The sequence below is a fragment of the Lissotriton vulgaris genome, chromosome 5 (genome assembly GCF_964263255.1).
Source record: "Lissotriton vulgaris chromosome 5, aLisVul1.2, whole genome shotgun sequence".
In the NCBI taxonomy this organism is placed as follows: Eukaryota; Metazoa; Chordata; class Amphibia; order Caudata; family Salamandridae; genus Lissotriton; species Lissotriton vulgaris.
This window is the reverse complement of record NC_141693.1, coordinates 1618743254-1618757381: the sequence shown is the minus strand read 5'-3', so window position 1 is coordinate 1618757381 and position 14128 is coordinate 1618743254. Positions and strand designations below refer to the sequence as shown.

The 14128-nt window shown below is 47.1% G+C and overlaps 1 protein-coding gene across 1 annotated transcript; it reads right to left on the bottom strand.

Moving 5' to 3' along the window:
- Positions 1-11024: 11024 nt before the first annotated feature.
- On the bottom strand, positions 11025-13512 carry LOC147716841 (olfactory receptor 5V1-like). Its single transcript, XM_086919797.1, has 2 exons — positions 12603-13512; positions 11025-11116 (listed from the first exon to the last, which is right to left on the bottom strand). Exons 1-2 carry the CDS (start codon positions 13510-13512, stop codon positions 11025-11027), a joined length of 1002 nt encoding a protein of 333 aa, XP_086775923.1.
- Between the last annotated feature and the right edge of the window lie 616 nt (positions 13513-14128).

The following is a 14128-nucleotide window of genomic DNA, read 5'->3' as shown; positions in this document are numbered from 1 at the left end:
TAATAAGACATTAGTATAGTATTAGCTATATCTTTTAAGGTACCACCTCAGGAAAGCTTTTTATATCCCCGCGCACCTTTAGGTTTGTTGACAGATGTTTTTAGATAGTCCATAGAGGTTCCTTCATCAAAATTTCAGAACTGTGGTCATTATTATTCTAGCATCAACACCACAAGTTAATTTTGACAGCTTCACCCAATTCCTTTATGGCAGAACCCTGACAACAGAAAGTACAAGTTGAACAAATGCACTGGTTACATTGTCTGCAAGCATGAATTTTGACTGAGCTCAGCTCACAGTGAAATCAAGTCGGTTAATGTTGGTCTACCTTACTTCTTGTTTTTCAATCCATGTGCGAGACGAATGCAGGATGTCCTTTGCGGTGGGATCACAGTAAAAGGAAAAATGGAACTTGCAAGATAGAGTCATGGAATACGGGAAACAGGTTAGTGGCAGGCAAAGAGACTGAGCGAAGGGAAGGCGTGTGGACGGTCTTTAAATAGGGTCCAATTTTAATTGTTTGCAGCAAGGAGCAGATCATTATTTTGCTAAGTCTACCATCCAGAATGTTCTTTAGAATGTTATCAAAGGTTGCATTCTAATTGTTTATAACAAGGAACAGCTGCAGATGATTAATTTGATGAGGCTGTTTTCCAGAAGGTGTTTTGGAATGTTCACAAAAGTCGTATTTTAATTGCGTATAGCAAGGAATGGGTGCCAGTGATTAATATGATGAGGACTATCTGCCTGAAGGTTCACATTGAGGTAATCTATGCTGGTTGCTTGAGGCTTATTCTGGTTGATTTTCTGGATGTTTCTATGGTCCCTGAAACCTGACATTGCATCTGTTTTAGTAAAATATTTATAAAAGCTATTAAGTAATTTCAAACAAACAGGGGAACACGAGCTGCAGCTAGGTATTACCAACACCATGTAATATGGTCAAAAGTCAGGGTACAAGACTTTTGTTTATTCAGAAGTACTGGTAAGAATGATGAGTCATGCCAGTATATTATGTAATAGTCAAGCCAGATAAGCTGTGGCAGGAATCCTGACAATACTGCCACTCACACACCCACTCACAGACCTATAGATTCACTCACCGACACACTCACACAACCACACTGTCACTCACACACCAACAACAACAACTTACACACCCATACAGACACTTACACACCCACTCAAGGACCCATGCAGCCACTCAAACACCCACTTACCAAACTATACAGCCACTCGCGCAAACACTCTCAAAGGTTACAGGTCAGAATAAGGAAATACATTTTTTTTTAAAACCTTAGGCATTCACAAAAAAATAAAGGTTACAGGGAGGTTAAAGATAGCAAATGTAGAAATTCAATTACTGTGCAATATAGCCACTCACAAACCCACTCACTTACCAATACACAAACTGAAACAGCCACTCACTCACCCATACACCCACTTACACACTCAGTCACTCACCCATAGAGCCATTCACGCAGCCACTCAGTCACATAGACATCTACTCACACACCCACTTACCCAACCATAGAGCCTCTCACATCAACATCTCAGTCACTGATACTGCCACTTTCACACACATTCACCCATACAGCTTTTCACACAGCCACTCACCCAACCTTACAGGCACTCACTCATCTACTCAGTACTGGAATACACACCTACTCTAAAGGTTACAGGTACAGTTAGGAAATACAATATAAAAGAAACCCTAGAAATTAACTAAAACAAGCAAAGGTTACTTGGACATTATAGTTAGGAAATATAATTTTAAAAAACTTGAAAATTCACTGAAAAAAAGAAATGTTACAGGGACGTTACATTTAGACACAGATTTCACACATAAAATCATAGAAATTCGGCAGTTATAGTTACCTTAGCTAACTATAACTTGCACCCCCACAATGCACTGCTTATGGCCACATAAATTACATCACTCATGACATGGTCAGTGACATCACTGATGACTTCTCAAATGACATCACTGATGACAACATCATGTCAGTGTAAGTGTTTTCTTAAAAAGGACATGGAAACAAAAGTGTGCTCCCAATTGCTTCTGTGGGCAGGAAAATCACTGTGTCCAGGGGAGTGGCTGTACAGGACACAGTTTAGGAGCTATTGGCAGTGGGTTGGACCTTTCAATGCTCAGTGAACAACCCTCCTCCTATATTATTGTGCTGGCCCCTGGAAATGAGATTCTTGGGGCCCATTAGTGGCTTGGGGAGGGGGCTCTAATGACAGTACCTTAAAGCCAACTGCCTGGACGTAAAAACATTTTTTATCCTTTCTTTTTCAACTATTGGCCAGCATTACGTTAAATTACAAAAAGAACACTTTCTGTTCAGCAGTATTTGCTAAATGCACTGGCTAAAAAAGGCTATGGAAAATGCTCAGGGATTTTGGATTTTGCACCCACCCCCAGTTTTACTCAGCTCCCTCGAGAGATCACTAAACAAATGCCCTCAGGTATCTATAACTTGCAGCCTTGCCATGCTATGCTAATTACCCCATGTGTTACATAACACGTAACACATTCTATACCATCATTGGCAACACCACTGCCACACTTGAAAAACCATCATTGATAACAATACTGTGCAGAGTGGGGGTGCAGATTTAATTACCTTAGGGTACAAGGTGTAGTTGTTTGAAACAAATTTCATTTATATAATTATATTTTTTAGAGTGTTGCTGGTGTTGTAGATACACTCCAGAAAGGCCAGCTCTCCACCTAAACTTGACAACGACCCAGATTTCTAAGCCTTGTTCTGCATATTTTGTGCGACTCTAAGCTTGTGAGTGCTTGTTGTTCAACTATACTGTGTGCCCCCTTGTGCCAAGATAAAGCTATAGCTCTCTGATGAGCTCTAATAACAGCTAAATACATGGGTCGAAAGTTTCTTCATTCCAGGTTGGCTTAGATAATGTTTTAGTAATCCAAAGCTGTAATACTGTGTCTGGAGTGGTAAAATAAGTTTTCCATTTTTCAGCTCTGCATGTGTATGACTGGCTAATCCTATGCCTAAAGACTTTGCTGCAAAAAAGCAACATGTTGTGTCACTTTTTTAGCTTGATGTGGGGAGCACTGTACTAAGGCTAACCTTAGGTGGTGGTTAGATATAGATGTGCTCCAACAAGAGATGGTCTCCCAAACTTGGGAACAACTCAGAGTTAGTAGACATGTTTTCAATATAAATCCTTGTGGGTGTGGGTGTGCGTCTATCCCTATTGAAAAGGGGAGACCACTCGGTCACCCCGAACGTATGGCTGGGTGCCCCGATCCCCGGGAAACCGTTGCGGGCGGGGGGCGTGTCCCGGCCGGTATGCCCATAGCGGCGTGGTCGGAACACGCCCCCGCAGCCTAAAAGGGTTGTCCTAAACACCCGCAGGAAGTCCGTGGACCTATGGGCGGGATGGGGTCGCGGCCCTGCCTTCCCGCTGCTGGATAAAAGGCGCTGGAATCTAGGGAAGCGATTCAGAAAAGGGGGAGGTGATGAACAGAGTGTCTGAATTAAGCAGACCACTCTTACCCAGTCCAAAGATCAGGGCTTGATCCATCACCGTTTTTTTAGCTCACTGCGCCATCCCAGCTCAGAACTTGGCTATATGCTAATTAGTCTGACCCTGGCCCAGTGCATCATGGGAAAAGGGCAGACCAAACTACCAAGCCAATTCTTATACTGGGAAGGAAACAAGCTTCCGGGGACCGGTTTCTGGCATTTCAGCCGTCTTCTGCCCGGCTTGCTTGAATCCTGATGATGCAATGAGCAAGGGACTCACATCTGAGTATACCCTTCCACGCTTAAGGTGGACAAAAATGATTCAGAAAAGGGGGGGGTGATGAACAGAGTGTCTGAATTAAGCAGACCACTCTTACCCAGTCCAAAGATCAGGGCTTGATCCATCACCGTTTTTTAGCTCACTGCACCATCCCAGCTCAGAACTTGGCTATATGCAAATTAGTCTGACCCTGGCCCAGTGCATCATGGGAACAGGGCAGGCCAAACTACCAAGCCGATTCTTGTACTGGGAAGGAAACAAGCTTCCGTGGACAGGTTTCTGGCATTTCAGCCATCTTCGGCCCAGCTTGCTTGAATCCTGATGATGCAATGAGCAAGGGACTCACATCTGAGTATGCCCTTCCATGCTTATGGTGGACAAAAATGATTCAGAAAAGGGGGTGGTGATGAACAGAGTGTCTGAATTAAGCAAACCACTCTTACCCAGTCCAAAGATCAGGGCTTGATCCATCACCGTTTTTTAGCTCACTGCACCATTCCAGCTCAGAACTTGGCTATATGCAAATTAGTCTGACCCTGGCCCAGTGCATTATGGGAGCAGGGCAAACCAAACTCCCAAGCCAATTCTTATACTGGGAAGGAAACAAGCTTCCGGGGACCGGTTTCTGGCATTTCAGCCTTCTTCGGCCCGGCTTGCTTGAATCCTGATGATGCAATGAGCAAGGGACTCACATCTGAGTATACCCTTCCACGCTTATGGTGGACAAAAATGATTCAGAAAAGGGGGTGGTGATGAACAGAGTGTCTGAATTAAGCAGACCACTCTTACCCAGTCCAAAGATCAGGGCTTGATCCATCACCGTTTTTTAGCTCACTGCACCATCCCAGCTCAGAACTTGGCTATATGCAAATTAGTCTGACCCTGGCCCAGTGCATTATGGGAACAGGGCAGACCAAACTCCCAAGCCAATTCTTATACTGGGAAGGAAACAAGCTTCCGGGGACCGGTTTCTGGCATTTCAGCCGTCTTCGGCCCGGCTTGCTTGAATCCTGATGATGCAATGAGCAAGGGACTGACATCTGAGTATACCCTTCCACGCTTATGGTGGACAAAAATGATTCAGAAAAGGGGGTGGTGATGAACAGAGTAACTGAATTAAGCAGACCACTCTTACCCAGTCCAAAGATCAGGGCTTAATCCATCACCGTTTTTTAGCTCACTGCACCATCCCAGCTCAGAACTTGGCTATATGCAAATTAGTCTGACCCTGGCCCAGTGCATCATGGGAACAGGGCAGACCAAACTACCAAGCCAATTCTTATACTGGGAAGGAAACAAGCTTCCGGGGACCGGTTTCTGGCATTTCAGCCGTCTTCGGCCCGGCTTGCTTGAATCCGGATGATGCAATGAGCAAGGGACTCACATCTGAGTATACCCTTCCACGCTTATGGTGGACAAAAATGATTCAGAAAAGGGGGTGGTGATGAACAGAGTGTCTGAATTAAGCAGACCACTCTTACCCAGTTCAAAGATCAGGGCTTGATCCATCACCGTTTTTAGCTCACTGCACCATCCCAGCTCAGAACTTGGCTATATGCAAATTAGTCAGACCCTGGCCCAGTGCATCATGGGAACAGGGCAGACCAAACTACCAAGCCAATTCTTATACTGGGAAGGAAACAAGCTTCCGGGGACCGGTTTCTGGCATTTCATACGTCTTCGGCCCAGCTTGCTTGAATCCTGATGATGCAATGAGCAAGGGACTCACATCTGAGTATACCCTTCCACGCTTAAGATGGACAAAAATGATTCAGAAAAGGGGGGGTGATGAACAGAGTGTCTGAATTAAGCAGACCACTCTTACCCAGTCCAAAGATCAGGGCTTGATCCATCACCGTTTTTTAGCTCACTGCACCATCCCAGCTCAGAACTTGGCTATATGCAAATTAGTCTGACCCTGGCCCAGTGCATCATGGGAACAGGGCAGACCAAACTACCAAGCCAATTCTTATACTGGGAAGGAAACAAGCTTCCGGGGACCGATTTCTGGCATTTCAGCCGTCTTCGGCCCGGCTTGCTTGAATCCTGATGATGCAATGAGCAAGGGACTCACATCTAAGTATACCCTTCCACGCTTATGGTGGACAAAAATAATTCAGAAAAGGGGGTGGTGATGAACAGAGGGTCTGAATTAAGCAGACTACTCTTACCCAGTCCAAAGATCAGGGCTTGATCCATCACCGTTTTTTAGCTCACTGCACCATCCCAGCTCAGAACTTGGCTATATGCAAATTAGTCTGACCCTGGCCCAGTGCATCATGGGAACAGGGCAGACCAAACTACCAAGCCAATTCTTATACTGGGAAGGAAACAAGCTTCTGGGGACCGGTTTCTGGCATTTCAGCCGTCTTCGGCCCGGCTTGCTTGAATCCCGATGATGCAATGAGCAAGGGACTCACATCTGAGTATACCCTTCCACGCTTATGGTGGACAAAAATGATTCAGAAAAGGGGGTGGTGATGAACAGAGTGTCTGAATTAAGCAGACCACTCTTACCCAGTCCAAAGATCAGGGCTTGATCCATCCCCGTTTTTTGACAGCTAGGGAAGCGTCCTCTTGTTCCTGCGCTCTGAAGGCTGCACCACTCGTCGATTGTGAGCCCTCAAGGGAACAAGCTGCAGAGGTAGAAGCTGTACGCAGATATGCCTGGCAAGAAGAGTGGAAAGAGCTCCGAGATGGAACTAATACCGCGCACATTGGTGAACCAAGTGTCAGCGATGGACAGAAAATTTGGTACAGTAGACCAGCTGGGTCGTGGCTTGGCGGCCCTCCGGAAACAAGTGGAGGCCCAAGCGGGGCCCTCAGGGCGACCTAAGAGGATCGTAGGGCCTGCTTTTCCAAACATTACCCCAGGGGGGGATAAGGGGAAAAAGAGGAAGGGGAAAGCGGGTCCTAGCGAGGCCCCAGTCCCGATGGAGGTCCCACTGGTCCCAGTAGCTCCAGCGTCCAGCCCGGTCCCCACACCGGATGGGGGATTCCCAATCCCTGTGGTTATCACACCGCTGGATGACAACCAAATGCCTCCCGAACTAGCGCTTCAGTTGGCAGCTGTGTTACCCTGGTTGAAGAAGGGAGCGGGGGGATCCCCGACTGTGGAAGACCCGGCTGAAGAAGCTAGGCTGATTATTGAGCAGCTCAGACAGACAAGGGGCGCTGGGGCAGCGAATGTGCCTTCTATTTCTCCACAGGTGGCGAAGGTGGTCGTTGTCTAAAACCAGAATAAGTCGATGGACGCGGCTGGAGGTACGGCGGAAGCCTGTAAGAGATCACTACCGATGATGGGTGAGGGCGCGGTACCCACAAGGAGGGAAAGCTTGGCGCAACATATTCCTATAATCACTAAGGAACTGGTGTGGGCCAATAAATATATAAACATGTTTTCATTGTTGACTGATCATCGTGAGTTAGAATATGCTAAGACTCAGAAGGATTTATGGCACCCCAGTGGAGGGCGGGCAAAAATGGCAGAATTCAGGGTCGAAGAATCAATGATGAATTGGATCAGGGCCTTTTCTATTTTTGTAGCGATTATCGCTGAACGAACACCGGAACTGTTGAGTGACCTGGCTTGCTACCAGAGCAGGATCACGAGCTTCCATGAGAAATATGGAGGAGAAGAATGGAAAGGGTGTGACATGGCTTTTAGAAAAGCGAAAGAGTTTAATGAAACACTGACGTGGGATTGTTTGAATACTGTATCGTGGCATGCGCAGCTCTTGCCGGGATCAGCGGTTGGTACAGGGTGGAGCACAAACTACTCCAGGGGCTTTCCACAAAAACAGCCTCAGCTCTTTTGACCAAATTACTGGGGGGAGTCTCAGCCCAGATCGGGCGGAAACGGGAATAAGAGAGGAGTGTGTTGGGGTTTCAATAAGGGGACGTGTAGCAGGCCGCAAGGAACGTGTAGGTTCAGGCATGCGTGCTCCTGTTGTGGTAACACCTCACACCCTGAAACTAGCTGTCGATCCAGAGACAATGGGACCGGAGGCAAAGAGGTACCAAGCAGGATTGATACGGTGCCCCGGAAGTCCACACCTTCGCCCGTAGTTATCTTGGATTTGACCCCATGTCTGAACTGATACCCTGATCATGCGTCCACTGGGATCGTGCGAGATGGCTTCTCACATGGCTTCAGGATCCCGGCGGGTGATTTTCGGGGGGCCCCCTCATGTAAGAACCAACTGTCTGTTCAGCACAACCCGGCGGTTGCCGCCAAAAAGATCGCCAAGGAGGTTAGCTTGGGGCGGGTTGCTGGACCTTTTGGTGACCCACCAACGGCTGATTTTGTATGTTCCCCATTAGGGGTGGTGCCTAAAAAGTACCCGGGGGAGTACAGGCTCATCCATAATTTGTCGGCACCGAAGGGGGCTTCCATCAATGAGGCGATCGATCCTGACATCTACAGTGTGATGTATGCATCTTTCAATGATGCAGTGGTAATGTTGAATCGCTTAGGCCCCGGTGCATTGTTAGCAAAGTCGGATATTGAATCTGCATTTAGGTTGCTTCCGGTGCATCCCCAAGATCAGCGCTTGTTGGGTTTTACGTTTCAGGGGAAATACTACATGGATATGTGCATGCCAATGGGTTGTTCAATTTCGTGTGCCTATTTTGAAATGTTTAGCTCATTTCTAGAGTGGGTGTTCTCAAAGGCCACAGGGCACCAACATGTGATGCATTATCTTGATGATTTCGTCTTTCTCGGCCCAGCGGGCACTCGGGACTGTGCACGGGCATTGCAGGACTTCTGCGTGCTCATGTGGGGTTTCGGGGTACCATTGGCGCCAGGTAAGACAGTTGGGCCGACTACCTCCCTGGAGTTTTTGGGCATAGAACTAGACTCCTCGGAGGGTTGCTTCCGCTTGCCGGCGGAGAAGATCGCTAAATTCAGGGCTTCCTTGTTGCAGTGTTATCGGAACGAGAAAGTGACACTGCACCAATTACAGCAAATAGTGGGTCAGCTTAACTTTGCACTAAGGGTGATACCGATGGCTCGCCCTTTCTCACGATCCATTGCCCAGTCCATGGTAGGCCTCAAGGAAGGGCACCATCGCACAAGACTGTCGGCGGAGGTTCGCCAGGACATGCTCATTTGGCTGACATTCCTGGCGGACTTCAACGGCCGAGTGGTCTGGAGCAAACCCCCGGCCTCGTTGGTGGAACTAGGCTTGTGGACCAACTCGGCGGGCAGCGTGGGGTTTGGCGCGATCCTCGGAAACCATTGGTCGACCCAAAGATGGCCAGCATGGTGGGAAACAAGCGGTTTGACAAGTAACATTGGCTTTCTAGAGCTCTTCCCCATCTGGGTGGCTCTGTCGGCATGGCCGGAAGAGTTCAGAGACCTCTCGGTGGTATTTTGGTCCGATAACATGACTGTGGTTGAGTGCATTAATCATCAGGCAGCACGCTGCAAATGGACATTGCGATTGTTGAAAGAAATTGTGTTGAAATGCTTGAGATTAAACGTACAATTCAGGGTAAAACATGTGCCGGGTGTACTGAATAATGCACCTGATGCGCTCTCTCGTTTCAAAATGCAGGCTTTCAGGGATTGTTTACCCTCAGCGGAGCTAGTGGCAGCGCCATTTCCCGAAGCACTAGGCAAATCGGCGCCCCGGACTACAAAACCTTGTGTGCAGCCAGTTTAGCGCCCAGGACAAGGAAAGCTTATGAAGGGGCGTTCCGCTCGTACTACGCCTTTTTGGGCCCGGCAGGGGAGCATAGATGGGGTCAGGAGGAGTCCTTTATCCAATTTTTAGTGGCACTTCATGAGGAAGGCCGGTCGGCGGCAACCGCAAGTCGGTATAAGGCCGCCATATCATTTATGGCTCAGCTCCATAGGATCAGGGACCCGACGGACTCCTTTCTAGTCAGGAAGGCTCTGTGCGGCTGGCGGCGCTTAGAAGGGTGCAGAAAGGATAACAGGCGCCCAATAGGATTTGACAAGTTGACCTCCTTGCTGGCTAAACTAGAGGAGACATGCTCCTCACCTAGCGAGGTTGTACTATTCCGGGCAGCGTTCGCATTTGCGTTCTATGGGGCCCTGCGGGTGAGCGAACTAGTGGCTGCCAACAAAAGAGATACGGAAGGGGGTCTGAGCAGGGATCACATCCACGTAAGGGGGATTCTCTGCTGATCAGATAGCCAGGTCAAAGACGGACCAGGAGAATAGCGTTGTGTTGCAGCGCGCTCCAGGTAGTCCCGGTTGTCCAGTGAGGCATGTTGAGGCCTACCTAAAACAAAGGTTGACAACGTGGGGGGAGGCCTTGCTGCGACATATTGACGGCACCCCGTTGACAAAGTTTCAGTTTCAGAGGGTGCTGGGAATCACGATTGCAGCGGCGGGCTTGAACCCGAGTGATTTTGGGACCCATTCATTCAGGATAGGGGCCGCTACAGAAGCTACGGCTCAAGGTCTGCAGGCAGACAATGTTAAGCAGTTAGGCCGCTGGTCTTCGAATTGTTTCAAGAGATACATGCGACTGCACATGTTGTAAGTTACTGATGAAGTGCACTCACGCTTGTTGTCTTTTGTTTGGATTACAGTTTCACAAGCCTTTGACCAGGGCGGAAATTGGGACTGGCCCAGTATCAGCTAACCACCACTTCAGGAATAAGGAATGGAAGACAGGTAATGCGATCCACACATCTGAGGAATATGGGTTCATGGTGTCCTTCCATGGGAAGGGCGGCCTGTGTGTTGACTGACTGCAAAGTGTTGTGGAAGAATTACTAGGGCGGCACAGGTCACCGCCATCTGTAGTCATAGTGCACATAGGGGGCAATGACTTAGTAAGACTGGGCAGACGAGCTTTAGTTGAGCACATACTTTCTGCAGTTAGCTGGTTAGCAAAAAGGCTCCCGGGATGTACAATAGCTTGGTCTCACATGATTCAGAGGAGGGTATGACGGGGTGGTTTGTCCACAACAGCGTTGAACCATTCGGTAAAGAGGGTCAACAATAAAATGGAGAAATTGTTTCGCTCTGCTCATCTTCAAAGCATATCTCATGGGTGCATCTGGGGTGATCAATGTTATTCTGATGATGGGGTACACCTGTCCAGGGTAGGGAATGACTTATTGATAGGAGACAGGATAGCTTGGCTAGTGGGGTTGAGGAGACATGACCTATAGGAGGTGTGGGGGGCCAGATAGTCGGTCAACTATCTGGCCTGTGGCGGTAAGGTCAGGATCGGTGAGCAGTGATTTCAAGGTCCCTAGGGGGGGCGCCACCCATTATGGATGGGAGCACCCGGGGGGAGGCGGCCATTGGCCCCTCCCATGGGGGGGCGGCACCTATTACGGATGGGTCGCCCAGGGGGAGATGGCCATAGGCCCATCCCAGGGGGAGGCGGTTAAATGCCCCTCCCCAGAATTTCCCGGGGGCCGGATATCCGCTACGGCGGAAGAGAGTGCGGGGAAAGGGGGGAGTCCACGCTGTCCTTCTTACGGATACCCCGCACGGGAACTCGGACGACCTTAAGATGGCGTCGAGTGAAAGGGGGCCCCCATGACAAGGAAAGTTACAGTTGGCTACGAGGGTAAAGTCCTCAGCGCATGCTCCACTCACACGTGAGGGCGGGAATTTGTTGATAGGGACCTGACACCGGTTAAGACCTTGCCGTTGGCCCCTAACGCTAGGATGTACAAATTCGTATACAATGCATTATGTCATGATGTTAGACTCGGTTAGGAAATCTTTGTATTAGAGATTTGATAAGGTTAGCCTGAATACCTGTCTTCATCAAATGCAATGGAAATTGAATTTGTACATGATACATGAAACGTTTTTAATTTAAAGTTTTACATTTTGGTTCATATTTTAATAAATACGGCCGGGGGGGTCGTTAGGCCCCCCGCCTTCCAAAAGTTCAAACTGCGTCTGTCTCCTCCCATTGGGATTGGTGGTGGAAGGGGTGGCGGGCATCCCGGCCCATAATGTCTATGCAACAGGAACATCTGTGTACCCTGTGAACCATGGACCTCCTGTACCCCCGACTCTGGCATCCTAATATATGGTAATTGGAGTCAGTTGTTTCTCTAGTCAAGCCACCACTTAGTGAAACAACCTTGCACCCAATTACATTTCTCATAACCTCCTCATCTCCAAAATGAAGGCAATATATAACTATTTATACACAGAGAAACACAAAAGCTTTACCTGAAGAAAAAGAAGGCAACAAGCAGTTATGTATGCCTATTATTAATTAGGCATATTTTGTGAGTGAAATAAATCATTGCATTAGAATAATTATCAGATCCCAAATACCTTTGAAAAAAACAATGGAATGTAATAGTGCACTAAAACAATTAACATCTTAAACCTGCCCCAGGTCATATAAGAATACATCGCAGAGAATGAGAAAGTGTCAGTAGCTAGTGGATGAAACTCAAAGCTTACATCTGCTAATATTTTCTTAGATCGCAGGTCCCCATACTCAATGTTATATTTATATTGGGCATGACTACCAGGCCCAAGCCAGTGTAACCTCATTAAGATATAACTTATTCCCCCACGTTCTCTACTTGTGTCCCACGTTCTCTACTTGTGTATCTATATGTTGACTTTAATCTACCAGCTTTCTATGTTTTGTAAAGGTACTGCAGTTATTTTGAATTGTTGTGCTATATAAATATACATTCATTGAAACTTTAATATTCAGAGAACCCCTGAATGGCACCCCCTCATTACTGAGAACCAGTCAACCAATCGAGTTACTCATCACAAATTGTCGTGGGTGCCTCATTTCAGTGGCATAGCCTTTAAGAATGTACACAGTATTTCCTGAAGGTATTCTTTAATGATTTTTTCACCTCACTGTTCCTAAGGCTGTATATTATTGGGTTTAGCATAGGAGTAAGCACATTGTAAAATAACGAAACCTGCTTGTCATGCTCCAGGGCATAATGGGAGGCAGGCCTCACATAGGTGAAACTACCAGTGCCATAGAATAAGGCAACCACTAGCAGGTGAGAGGTGCATGTTGAGAACAGCTTGCTTCTTCCTTCTGAAGATGTCTTCCCAATGATGGCCAAAACAATGAAGATGTAGGAGACAAAAATAAATACGAATGGGCCAAGACCTACGAACACCCCACTGACAGTGTAAAGTACAATCTCATTCACATAGGTACTTCCACACGAGAGTTTAAGAAGAGGCGGGATGTCACAGAAGAAGTGGTTGATTTCATTAGTACCACAAAACGGCAGCCAGCATATGAGCAGTGTATGCAGCAGGGAATGGGCACTTCCACCTGCTAATGACCCAATAACCAGCATGTTGCATACTCCCTTGTTCATGATGGCTGTGTACTGGAGGGGGTTGCAAATCGCCAGGTAGCGATCCACTGCCATGCCTGCCAGAAGGAAACACTCTGTCCCTTCCAAGAAGATGATGAAGTAGAGTTGTGCCATGCAGCCTGCATAAGTGATAGCCCTTTTCTTGGACATGAGGTTAGCCAGTATCTTGGGTACAGTCACAGATATGTAACAGACGTCCAAAAGAGACAAACTTGCAAGAAGGAAGTACATGGGTGCGTCGAGGTGTGGGTCAGATCTTGTCAGCAAGAAAATGGTAACATTTCCCACCATGGTCATTAGGTAAGCAATAAGCAACAACGTGAAGTATAATGTCCGCAGACTAGGCTGATTTGGCAATCCTAGCATGATAAACTCAATTACTGTGGTCTGATTTCCTGATGACATCCAATGTTCTGATATGGGTCCCTGTGGAGAGAGATGTTACATGGTCAATTGGGAGCTGCGGTTGTCTAAGTAATCTTGATCCGTCTGTTGCCTAGGCCAGTCACTCTTCGCGCGGGGACACACTGCTCCCAGTGTAACCATGCACTTCATAAAATGTATTATTATTATTATTATTATTATTATAAGAGCATCAACAGCTGGTTAGATTCCTACTATCAAAGACTTAGAAAGTATGCTAAGGGTAGTAACACTCCACAAGTACTCAACATGCTTATCACTTTGTGAAAATGTAGCAATTCATACCTGAATACTTAAACACCATTATGATCCATGTGTATTGAATACAAATCATATTGATCGGGAGCAATGGCAAATATGATGCAGTGCCACATGCATGTGCACAGTTTGTACATGTAGTATTAGCTCACGTTCTTTTTGGAAACGTGCTAACAGCTTAGGTGCAAAACGAACACATTCTATACAAGTTGGCATAAACTGCTGAAAGCAGGAATAATTTACACTAAAATGTACCTACATTTAAATGCAAGTGCAATAATTTCAATAAAGTCACAATTTAGGTAACACATACGTACAGATATCCAAATGCGCGCAAGAC